The sequence below is a fragment of the Labeo rohita genome, chromosome 5 (assembly GCF_022985175.1).
Source record: "Labeo rohita strain BAU-BD-2019 chromosome 5, IGBB_LRoh.1.0, whole genome shotgun sequence".
Taxonomy (NCBI): Eukaryota; Metazoa; Chordata; class Actinopteri; order Cypriniformes; family Cyprinidae; genus Labeo; species Labeo rohita.
In genome coordinates this window covers 35,671,281-35,683,406 of record NC_066873.1, presented here as the reverse complement: position 1 = coordinate 35,683,406, position 12,126 = coordinate 35,671,281, and the positions used below count along the sequence as shown (strand labels likewise).

The 12,126-nt window shown below is 35.4% G+C and overlaps 1 protein-coding gene across 9 annotated transcripts in view; it reads left to right on the top strand.

Annotated features, from left to right (window-relative positions):
- The first annotated feature begins 966 nt into the window (after positions 1-966).
- acacb (acetyl-CoA carboxylase beta) overlaps positions 967-12,126 on the top strand; it is a 32,479-nt gene continuing 21,319 nt past the window's right edge. For 3 of the 9 annotated variants that reach the window (XM_051109309.1, XM_051109308.1, XM_051109307.1), the window contains exons 1-11: positions 1,827-2,041; positions 2,711-3,264; positions 7,682-7,814; positions 7,898-8,036; positions 8,193-8,302; positions 8,390-8,471; positions 9,365-9,463; positions 9,546-9,655; positions 9,740-9,850; positions 9,949-10,158; positions 11,753-11,923. In XM_051109309.1, coding sequence (XP_050965266.1) covers positions 2,873-3,264; positions 7,682-7,814; positions 7,898-8,036; positions 8,193-8,302; positions 8,390-8,471; positions 9,365-9,463; positions 9,546-9,655; positions 9,740-9,850; positions 9,949-10,158; positions 11,753-11,923 — 1,557 coding nt within the window. In that variant the 5' untranslated portion in view covers positions 1,827-2,041; positions 2,711-2,872. Of the gene's footprint in view, positions 1,072-1,826; positions 2,042-2,710; positions 3,265-4,092; positions 4,276-4,621; positions 4,773-6,989; positions 7,181-7,681; positions 7,815-7,897; positions 8,037-8,192; positions 8,303-8,389; positions 8,472-9,364; positions 9,464-9,545; positions 9,656-9,739; positions 9,851-9,948; positions 10,159-11,752; positions 11,924-12,126 lie in introns of those variants that run through there. The other 6 variants (XM_051109303.1, XM_051109305.1, XM_051109306.1 and 3 more) reach the window with 6 other exon arrangements.

Below are 12,126 nucleotides of genomic sequence, written 5' to 3'. Positions count from 1 at the left end.
TGTTTTAAAGTAAATTACAAAATATCGCTAAAAGACACTTTTAAAGGCAATGTAAATGCCTATGATGACGGTGATTGTTATTTGATAATAACAATATTAGAAAAATATATGGACACTACCAGTCAAAACTTTTTCGAACAGTAAGATTTTTTAATGTTTTTTTTTTTTTTTTTTTTAAAGAAGTCTCTTCTGCTCATCAAGCCTGCATTTATTTGATCCAAAGTACAACAAAAACAGTAACATTTTTAAATATTTTTACTATTTAAAATAACTGTTATCTATTTGAATATTTGTTAAAATGTAATTTATTCCTGTAATTTCAAAGGTAATTTTTTAGCATCGTTACTCCAGTCACACAGTCCTTCAGAAATCATTCTAATATTTTGATTTGCTGTTAAAAAACATTTATTATTGTTATTATGTTAAAAACAGCTGAGATTTTTTTCAGCTTTCTTTGATGAATAGAAGAAAGCATTTATCTGAAATAGATATCTTGTAATATTATAAATGTCTTAGCACTTTTCTTCAATATAAAGCATTCCTGCTAAATAAAAGTATTAATTTCTATAATCCCCGATCCCCCCCACCCCACCCCCCAAAAAAGTATATATATATATATATACTGACTCCAAGCTTTTAATTAATATAGTGTATAATGTTATAAAAATAATAATAAGAAAAAATGTTTCAGCAAATCAGCATATTAGAATGATTTCTCAAGGATCATGTGATACTGCAGACTAATGATGCTGAAAATGTAGCTTTGATCACATAAATAAATTACATTTTAAAATATATTCAAATAGAAAGCAGTTGTTTTAAATAGTAAAAATTAATTTCAAAAAGCCATTAAAATCTTACTGTTTAAAAACTTTTGACTGGTAGTGTACCTTCAAATACTGTGAGATACAGAGAACCCCTTTTCAGGAAGACAGCAGTCCTGTAAACATGAAGAACGTCATGCAATGACGACACACGCAGCGACATGGACGGATAAAGAGCGACGAAAACTTTCGAAGAGCCATAGCTATTCAAAATAAAACAAACATATATGCAGGATAAACCCAAATAGTGAGTTAATTTGTGTTTTATGTGCAAGTAGGAGTCAGTGACGAGGGCAAGTACAACAAAAACGTAACGTGGGTGTGTTTACAAATAACGGTTTTTAGTTTAAAGGAACACATTTGCAGGTAAAGCTGATTTTTTAGGGAGAGATTATTAAAGTTTTTTTGTGTCTGATAATCATATTAAAGATTATGCAAGTTCTGTCGGATAAATATCCTCCCATTTTGTTGTTTACGTTGACTTTGACATGCAGAACTGCGAGACACGAAAGTATGAATCCTACTATGACCAAGGCTTAAACTAATGAATATTAAATACGTGATGTTAGCCCAGGCATAGACAACGTAACATTTTAAAATCAATATTCATAAGTCCAAGCCTTTGTCATAGTAAGAAAGCTGAGGAAAAATAAAGCAGCATGGTCTAATTAATACTGATATTATGATGAACCGGATCTTCGTCATTGTAAAATCCGTAAATTTGTTACGAGGACAGTTTGACAGCACCAGATGTCAGTCGTCGTAGCTGTTTTAAGACGAAAAACGTGTATGTACATGTCAAATCGTTTTTGTAGAAATACTAAGTGTATTTAAATAGTTTTATTCAGTTTCACCTGCGTCCTTGAATTTAGGTTCAAAGAGTATGTTTTACTTTACTTTGGTTACTTTGCTTGTGCCGTACTTGAGATCGGTGTGACGTCTGTGTCCGGTTACACATCACACATGTTCTGACCTTTGATGTTGTTGTTACTATATTCATAGGTTGTTTGTGAGAACTACCATTCCCTCCCCCTCATTTCTTACCATCATGGCTGAACTTTCCCCTAGATCCCACACATGCACTCACTGAGGGTCCAGTCTGTTAAATGGCACTGTTGTGGCTGTCTGCTGGCAGTTGTAAAAAGAAGAGCACTGAGTACTATGTGTACGCATTCCATTATCAGAGAAGGTCTGGACGCAGACTGACTGCTTTAAAGGTTTGTGCTAAACGTTTCTTGAGAATCCTATATTAGTTTGTTTCCTAATTAGTTGAGAATTTCTTACGAAGCATGTTAATTATTAACTGTAGGCTTTGCATGTGGCCACGTTTTTTTTTTTTTTTTTTTTTAATCCCTTGCTATTCTGTTTACATTCCTGATTGTGTGTATGCACTGGATTAGTGTTATTTTATATACAGTATATACTATTATAGTATTATAGTAGTAGCTTTTATTAATGTTATTTTCAGTTTTCATTTCTTTTCTTCATTTTTATTCTATTTTTTAATCTAATAATTGTATATTATTTTATTTCAGCTTGTGTCAGCTAACAAAATGATTTTTAATTATTTTTAGTTAGCTCTATATTTTGTTTCCTTAGGCTGATAGAACTGTCAACATATCTTCACTTCCTCTGAATGAATGAACATTTTGCATGGCCACTTGAAACACGTGTTTCTCTGAAACAACCCAAAGCTTGCTGTCTAATAGAAATTGGTGTTTGTTTTATTTCAGCTATATATCTTATTTAGACAGTCAGTATAACTTATAGTTTTTAATATCAGGCAAGAGCACGTTTTGCTATATTTTGATTGCATCATAATATTGCACACTGATGCCATCTAGTGTTTGCACACTTTTGATAACCTAATTGTGGCATCTTTGCAGTTGAACACGTTCAAAACTCAAGACAAAAATAAAAGGAATCATCATCTCATCCTACAAGAAGACATATTTGAAGCCTTTAAAATGTGTATATATGCAACCACTGTCAGCTCATACTCATGAAGCCCATTTGAATGCATCATCAGGATCCACAGAGTGAGAGGGATGCCGTCACAAACACCCACCACAGACTGTTCAGGGAAACACTCTCCTCCAATGGACCCAGATTCATCAAGCACCATAACAGTAAATGCAGAAATTCCCCTATCAACTACTAGTAATCCTACTGACCAATCAGAAGGCTCAGCAGAAGTTGGTTGCAGCACTTTTCCAATGCAAACAAGTGAGTCAGATAGGCCCAAATTTGGTTCCAGTTTTCAGGCTAAAGAGAGATTGAAGTTTATTCTGGGAGCTTCTGAGGATAATTCTTCTGATGATGAGACTTTGGTTATGGGTCAGACCGCCAAACCTCAGCCCAAAAGCCAAGAAACAACTAACGCACTACCTACGACGTCATCAGAAGTGCCGCCACCCCCAAATCCATCAACCTGTTTGAGGTGAGCATCCTTAGAGATGTTTTATGTGTTTAAGTTTTTAAGCTGTGCAACGAAAGAAAAAGGGTGATATTTTTGGTGAAGGAAAGAAGAGGTTTTTTTTTTTTTATTCTGTTGAAATTACTATAAAGTTAAACCTAATTTTAGTTGAATGTGGATGTTTTCATTATGAACTATGATACAGAAACATACAGAAACATACTGAATAATATCGAAATTAACAATCTGAATTAAAATGTGTTTGCATCTAAATGTATTTGCATTATAATATTGATTGATATTTATATGGAATCTAAATGGCATTTTATGGAACATTTGCATTTTTAAAATGCATTTGAGACAATGCAGAATTATTTAAATAAACAAGTGCAAAAAAGTTTAAATAAATGGCAACCACTTGTATTTCTTTTAAAAAAAAAAAGAAGAAGCATGAAATGCAGCATGAAATTAATGCAAATAGATTAGTTCAGATTTTCCCTGTTGGGCCTCAGTGTGACCCACTGTCTTGATTTAATAGTTAACTTTGCTATGTAGTCTTGAGATTTGCTCTTTATTCCGGTAGAGGACGCTCTGCCCCACATAAAGTCCAATGTCAAACAGGACAGAGTTATGGACCTGAAATATAGGCATATGGTCATTCTCAGTGATCACATGACTTGCTCATGCTTGTCACCTGTTAAAGTGGCATGCCGCACATTTCTGTACTATTAATGGAAGCAATGCTCCCGATGTTGACTTTCAAAGACATTCTCATTGCATTTCAATGTAAAAAACATTCTTCCAGATTGTTTCCAGAGATACAATTCCCTGGACATATATTTAGGGATGTTCTGTGTTGGGACGAGATGTTCTGATGTGGTCTCTGGCTCTTCCTGTGTAACCTATGGGACGTTGTTGTCCTCTTCAACAAGTAACCTACTTGACATAGGCTCAGTTGGGTGGACTCAAAATCCAGAACAGGACACATGCATGTTGTTTTTCCCATAATGGAAGTGAAACTTTACAGGCCAGAAGGTAAGGTGATTCTTTTGGTGACATTTGTCTGCACAGATCTTTTCTTGTGGTGACATTTGTTGGGATAGATTTGTTAGTATGTTAAGCAGTTTGGCAAACTGCAATCAACAATGGAAACTCTTTTCTCTAGCATGCATTCAACATGGCTAGATTGCAATTTATTTGCAAATATTTGTTGGTTAAGAAACCTTCAGAAACTTGTTGCCATTTAACAGGTATTTTGCAAGGAAGTTTAAGCTTTTGCAGTTATTTGTCTGGAGGGAAACCAAAAACGATGAACATCCTTACCAGGCTCTTAGCAAGTTTTTTTTTCCTAAACATGTGGTGTGGTGAAGTGATGTCCTCACTGACATGGGGGAGGGGACATGAGAAAGAGGAAAAGGGAGGGAACATAGAACGTGTTAGATGTTGTTTTTCATCTCCTGCTTTATAATCTGATACTTTGCCATGGACACTGAAGGAGGGCAAGCGCTCAACTGGTTTCAGTGCCTCAAGAGGTTGGTACCAGATCAAACATGCACTTTGTTCATTCTGTCCTCTAAAACCTCCCATTTGTTAGTGTACGGTATGTTCTTGACAAGGGTAGTACACTGAGAGTATAAAAAGGGGTGTGGTTTCGGTTGTTGCTGTTGTTCCTAGCGGTGTAGCATAACACAGCAGCATGTGAGTTTATCTTAATTGCACAGAAGTGTTAGAATGGAGTTTTGGAATGCAGAACTTGGATTGCAGGATTTCGCTGAAATGCACAACACAATGCAGGCTGTTCAAACTGTGCATGAAGTGTTACACAATGTAACCTGATGATGTTAGCGTGTGTCTCTCTGAGTTCATATACTTGTATAAGCTCAGAGAGCAAAGAACATATGAGATCTGGAGCGATAATGGCAATGTTTATAAGGTTCCCTGATGCAACATGCAGTTCAAAACAAATGCAGCTGTTCACTGTTTGTAGGCAGTTAAGACGCTGGGTAATTGAAAACAGACATGAAGTCCCAGAACGTAGTGTAATCGTCTTTTTCAGACAAGGATAATATTTTTTTTCTTGAGATGAGACAATTACAAAAAATGGGTCTTATTACTAAGCTTGCAGTATATTTCTTTTTGGCCACCCATGAAGACTGCATTAGTCATAAATTATTTAAAATCTAAAAAGATTTTATACTGCCAAGGATGCACATTACATAGGTAACATTTCATCAGCCAATACTAAATTAATTAATTTATTTTTAATCTGTGTACACTACCAGTCAAAAGTTTTTGAACAGTAAGATTTTTATTGTTTTTAAAGAAGTCTCTTCTGCTCACCAAGCCTGCATTTATTTGATCCAAAATACAGCAAAAGTAGTAATATTGTGAAATATTTTTACTATTTAAAATAACTGTTTTCTATTTGAATATATTTTGAAATGTAATTTATTCGTGATCAAAGCTAAATTTTCAGCATCATTACTCCAGTCTTCAGTGTCACGTGATTCTTCAGAAATAATTCTAATATGCTGATTTGCTGTTCAAGAAACATTTATTATTATTATTATTGTTAATATATAAAATAGTTAAGTACTTATTTTTTCATACTACTATGATAGTATTTTGTAATATTATACTATACCATTCAAAAGCTTGGAGTCAGTATAATTTTTTACATAATAATAATAATAAGAAATGTTTTTTTTTTTTGAGCAGCAAATCAAAATATTAGAATGATTCCTGAAGGATCATGTGACTGGAGTAATGATGTTAAAAATTCACCTTTGTAGGCACAGGAATAAATTACATTTTAAAATACGTTCAAATAGAAGAGTTATTTTAAATAATAAAATGTTAAATAAAATAAAAATTTTAAATATTTTAAAATTTTACTGTTTTGCTGTACTTTGGATCAAATAAATGCAGGCTTTGTGAGCAGAAGAGACTTATGTAAAAACATAAAAAATTTAGTCTATGTCTGTATTCGATGTTTATTTGTTCACACTCAAATCCGCTACTTTTATATTTAGATTACTTTTGCTATCATTTAACACTCACTTAAAGTTAAACTTTAAAAACAGCAATAATTTAATAACACTGTAAAATGTTATTTTTTAAGCAAATGAATATCCATTTTTATTTTCATAGTATACATGTTTTGATGCATAAATTTAAAACTATTACAAATGATTGACTTGAGATTTTAGTTTTTTATTTTTCATTTATTTAGACCAAATAGTATAGAATTTAAATATTTATCAGTCACCATGATATTGGTCTGTTAGACATTGTTAAATTAATACTGATATTGTGTTAATAGAATATTAATAATAGCATGACTCTATATGCTACAAAAGGTAACATGCCTTAAATAATGGGTGATGGTTTTTCAAGTGACACATTTTAAAAGACAGTAGTCAGCATCTCAGAATGCTGTTTCCACTGATGCCTGCAGAAAATGAAGTGTGATCCTGCAGGTGATCCACAAGTTCAGGCTGTCACCTTGGCATATATTAGACAGTATATTAGACAGCTGCATGTCACTTGCTTGTCTTCTGCATTCCACATTTACTGTAAAATAATTGCATAATGGCGTAAAAAGTGGAAAGCTAGCTGTTTTTTTACAGTTCAGGGGTAAGTTCAGTGTTAGTCAGAACTGCCTTTATGATAACGCATTAAGCCGTGATTGGCTGTTTAGCTTGTGTGAGCGTTTATATTATAGCACACTTTGACAGAGTCAGAGAGTACAGAGGCCAGATGAGTAGAGAAAACACTTTTCACATGGACGGCTCAAGTTGACTTCAAGACGTCATGCTGATTTGAACTCTTACCTTGTGTGTTTGTTTTTGTAACGTTTGTTAGTTTAATATGCTTATATTGGCTTAAATGGTGCTTTGTTGAAGGCTTACATATGTGACCCTGGACCACAAAACCATTTGTAAGTAGCACAGGTATATTTGTAGCAATAGCCAACAATACATTGTATGGGTCAAAATGATCAATTTTTCTTTTATGCCAAAAATCATTAGGATATTAAGTAAAGATCATGTTCCATTAAGATATTTTGCAAATTTCCTACCGTAAATGTATCAAAACTTAATTTTTGAGTAGTAATATGCATTGCTAAGAACTTAATTTGGACAACTTTTAAGGCGATTTTCTCAATATTTAGAATTTTTGCACCCTCAGATTCCATATTTTTAAGTAATTGTATCTTGGCCAAATATTGTCCTATCCTAACAAACCATACATCAGTGGAAAGCTTATTTATTTAGATGATGTATAAATCTCAATTTACAAAAATTGACTCTTAAGACTGGTTTCTGACGAGAAATAGACCTTATGTTATTAATTATTGAAGCCTTAACTAGTGTCCTTTTTGAAATTTATTGTAGATGTTTGAATAATTAAACTGTTGTTGTTGTTTTTTTGCCTGTAGGCCTAGCATGTCAGGCCCCCACCTGCTGAAAAAGGGCAAAGAACACAGGAAAATGGATGCGCACAGAGATTTCACTGTTGCCTCCCCAGCTGAGTTTGTCACTCGCTTTGGAGGAAACCGCGTTATAGACAAGGTTAGAGTCAGGCCTTTATATGCATGTTGTTTTACTTCATTTTGAACTGTAAAAAAAGTTTTAATATATCTCTCTCATATTAGGTGCTGATTGCTAATAATGGCATTGCTGCAGTTAAATGTATGCGTTCAATTCGACGCTGGTCCTATGAAATGTTCCGTAATGAGAGAATCATTCGCTTTGTGGTGATGGTCACACCTGAAGACTTGAAAGCCAATGCAGGTTAACAGACAAGAAAAATTGTTGTCACTTTGGAATAATTTTATTTGTGTGTTTTATATTATTTATCTTATATTTCATAAAGAAGTGGTTTTGGACATTCTGTTTTAGTTTTGATTTATTTTAGAAATGACGTCTACATTTCATGTTTTTCTCTAGAATACATTAAAATGGCTGATCACTATGTGCCAGTCCCTGGGGGCCCAAATAACAACAACTATGCCAATGTTGAGATGATTGTGGATATCGCCAAAAGGATTCCAGTGCAGGTACGTCCAGTATCCAGACCTGTCCAGTATCTGTTTTTAGATGTGTATTTTCCATTATGACTAATGATGGTCTTGTCTTCTCATAAGGCCGTTTGGGCTGGATGGGGTCATGCTTCTGAGAACCCCAAACTACCAGAGCTTCTCCATAAATCAGGGATAACTTTCCTAGGTATTTCATCTAATTTTCTGCAACTTGTTTAGACACCTTAAAGGATAAGTTCACTTCCAGAATAAAAATTTCCTGATAATTTATTCACCCCCATGTGAACCAAGATGTTTATGTCTTTCTGTCTTCAGTCGTGAAGAAATTAAGGTTTTTGAGAAAAAAAATTTCCAGGATTTTTCTCCATATAGTGGACTTTAATGGTGGCCAACAGGTTGAAGGTCCAAACTGCAGTTTCAGTGCTTCAAAGGGCCCTGCACTATCCCAGCTGAGGAATAAGGGTCTTATCTAGCAAAATGACCAGTAATTTCCTAAAAAAAAAAAACTCTTGCACTAGCTCTATGACTTCACGCATTATGTAATGACATTGGAAAGATTACGTGCAGTTAGTTCTTCGTCTGTGTGCTTCAGTTCAAAAAGGGTAGGTTTGGGTGAAACTCCATCTCTTTTTCTCCTCCAACTTTAAAATTGTCCAACATCATTGTTTTACCTTTTTGTATGTCACGTGTGACTTTTCCAACATGATTGTGTAATGTGTGAGTTTGGGCTTGTGCAAGATGGGCATTTGTGGTTAAAAAGTATATACATTTTTACTGTTTTAAGAAAATGGCAGATCGTTTCACTAGATAAGACCCTTAGTCCTCAGCTGAGATCATTTAGAGCCCTTTGAAGCTGCAGTTTGGACCTTCAAGCCATTGGCCACCATTGAAGTCCACTATATGGAGAAAAATCTTGGAATGTTTTCCTCATAAACCTTAATTTCTTTGAGACTGAAGACATGAACATCTTGGATCACATGAGTGTGAGTAAATTACCAGAAATATTTTTTCTGGATGTGAACTTATCCTTTAACTTTTCTAGTAGAGGACAGAGGGTGTTGATATGATTGACTTTTTCAGGACCTTCCAGTAAAGCCATGTGGGCGTTAGGAGACAAGGTGGCATCTTCCATCGTAGCTCAGAGCGCAGACATCCCCACCCTGCCCTGGAGTGGAACTGGTGAGAGATCCTGTTTACGACATGAGCTGTTGCTAGAGCTCTCCATGTGATGTCTTCATCTTTCTTCATCTGTCTTTTTCAGGTCTGAGGGTTGAATGGACAGAAGAAGAACAAAGGCATGGCCGTGTGATCAGTGTTCCACCTGAACTTTATGTGCAGGGCTGTGTTAAAGATGTGGATGAGGGACTAGCAGTGAGTTTTCACTACAGAATCGGACACTGGTGATACATTTTTGATTTTCTTTATACTCCTAGTTGTGTGTTTTCTTGTGGTTAGAGTGCAGAAAAGATTGGCTACCCTGTGGTAATCAAAGCATCAGAAGGAGGTGGAGGAAAAGGCATCAGAAAAGTGGACAGCTCTGAAGACTTTCCCAGCTTTTTCAGACAAGTACACAGTGCTGAACTTTGATATAACTTCATTATTTTGTGTAGTTCCAGATTTAGATTTATTACACAGTGTCACGGTGTGTTTGTTATTCAAAACAGGTGCAGGCTGAGGTGCCAGGTTCACCTATTTTCATCATGCAGCTAGCCGAACATGCACGCCACCTGGAGGTGCAGATCCTGGCTGACCAGTACGGTAATGCAATCTCTCTGTTCGGCAGAGACTGTTCTATCCAGCGCCGTCACCAAAAGATCATAGAAGAAGCTCCTGCTAACATTGTCTCCACCACCACTTTTGAGCAAATGGAAAGGGTGAGGCCTTTGGTATTAAGCTGTTGCCCGGGTATTAAGACCTCTATGGCTTAATATAACGTAAATGATGTCTGTTATTGAAATATGTAGTGGAAAACCCATGAAAGATTTATACACTGACCAAAATTATAAATATAAGCTGAACTCAAAGATCTAAGACTTTTTTATGCACACAAAAGGCCTATTTCTCTCAAATATTGTTCACAGATCAGTCTAAATCTGTGTTAGTGAGCACTTCTCCTTTGCGAGATAATCTATCCACCTCACAGGTGTGACAAATCAAGATGCTGATTGGACAGCATGATTATTGCACAGATGTGCCTTAGCCTGGCCACAATAAAAGGCCACTCTAAAATGTGTAGTTTTATTACACAGCACAATGCCACAGATGTCAGAAACAGTCTCAGGGAAGCTCATCTGCATGCTCGTTGTCCTTTCCATTGCAATAATCATGCTGTCTAATCAGCATCTTGATATGCCACACCTGTAAGGGGGATGGATTATCTCGGCAAAGGAGAAGTGCTCACTAACACAGATTTAGACAGATTTGTGAACAATATTTGAGAGAAATAGGCCTTTTGTGTACATAGAAAAAGTCTTAGATCTTTACCTTCAGCCCATGAAAAATGGGGGCAAAAACAAAAGTGTTGTGTTTATAATTTTGGTCAGTGTATTACTTAAAAAATCCACATTGTTTTATATATATTTTGGAGTATGGGGGACGGAATTATTTTGATGATGTAAAATGATTGCACTCGATGAGCTACTGGCACTACCTGTTGCCATTTTTACCACAATACAACTCGGAAAACAAAATACTGATATGATGCCACATTGTGCAACTTTTTGTTGTAATTTTCAGTCGAAGGGCAACAAGAGAAATGATGTAAGTCTTCACTGCTTTTCTAGAAATAAGAAGAGGGTAAAAGAATAGGAAGATGCCTGTGGACAAATAGAACTTGTGTCTGAAAAATGTCTTTGAGGTTTTTAGAAGACCACAGCTACTGAAAAAGCTTGCAAACGGCAGAGACATGAAACACTGGATGCCATCTTGGAAGGATGTAAACTTGCCAATGCGTGTCATGATGCCGCAGCCACTGAAGGAGTTTCTCAGTGTGGATTTCACTCAATATCTGGGGGTGTTTAGAATCATTAAGGGGGAAATTGATGGTACGGCATTTGGTTTAAGCTTACGCTTATATCCATCACCACCTATAAGCTCTTTCAGTAGCTGTGGTCATCACATCAGTATTTTAATTTCAAAATTGTGTCGCGATAAAAATAGTAACAGGTAGTGCCAGTAGCTCACTGAGTGCAACCATTTTACATCATCAAAATAATGACGCCCCCCATAATCCAAAATATGTATAAAAAGATGTGGATTTTTTAAATAATGTAAATCTTTCATGAGTTTTCTACTACATATTTCAGTAAGAGATATTATTAACATTCTATTAAGCCATTCAATGCATATTAAGCATTCAATGTGCATTTCATTATTTATTTGATTATTTCTCAGCTTTTGGATTTAGGAACTGTACCATAATGGTGTTGATATTGGCATGCACAATTTATTTTCTGCTCTGTGTGTCAGTATGCAATCCGTCTGGCTAAAATGGTGGGCTATGTAAGTGCTGGTACAGTGGAATATCTGTTCACCGAGGATGAAAGTTTCCACTTCCTGGAGCTGAATCCACGGTTGCAGGTGGAACATCCCTGCACTGAGATGATTGCTGACGTTAACCTTCCTGCTGCACAGCTACAGGTAAAGCACAGTACAGCTGTCAGGAGGAAAAGGACTCAGAAGCATTGTGTGTATGATATAGTGACCCCTAATGCTGTTGTTTGTTTAATGAAGTTTTGAGTTTCTCACTATAAAGTAGTAGGACCAACTCTTATTTCTGCTAATATTTTTCAAATTTTGTATTTGTTGTTGTTGATATATGCATAGTTCTCAAATGCTGATCA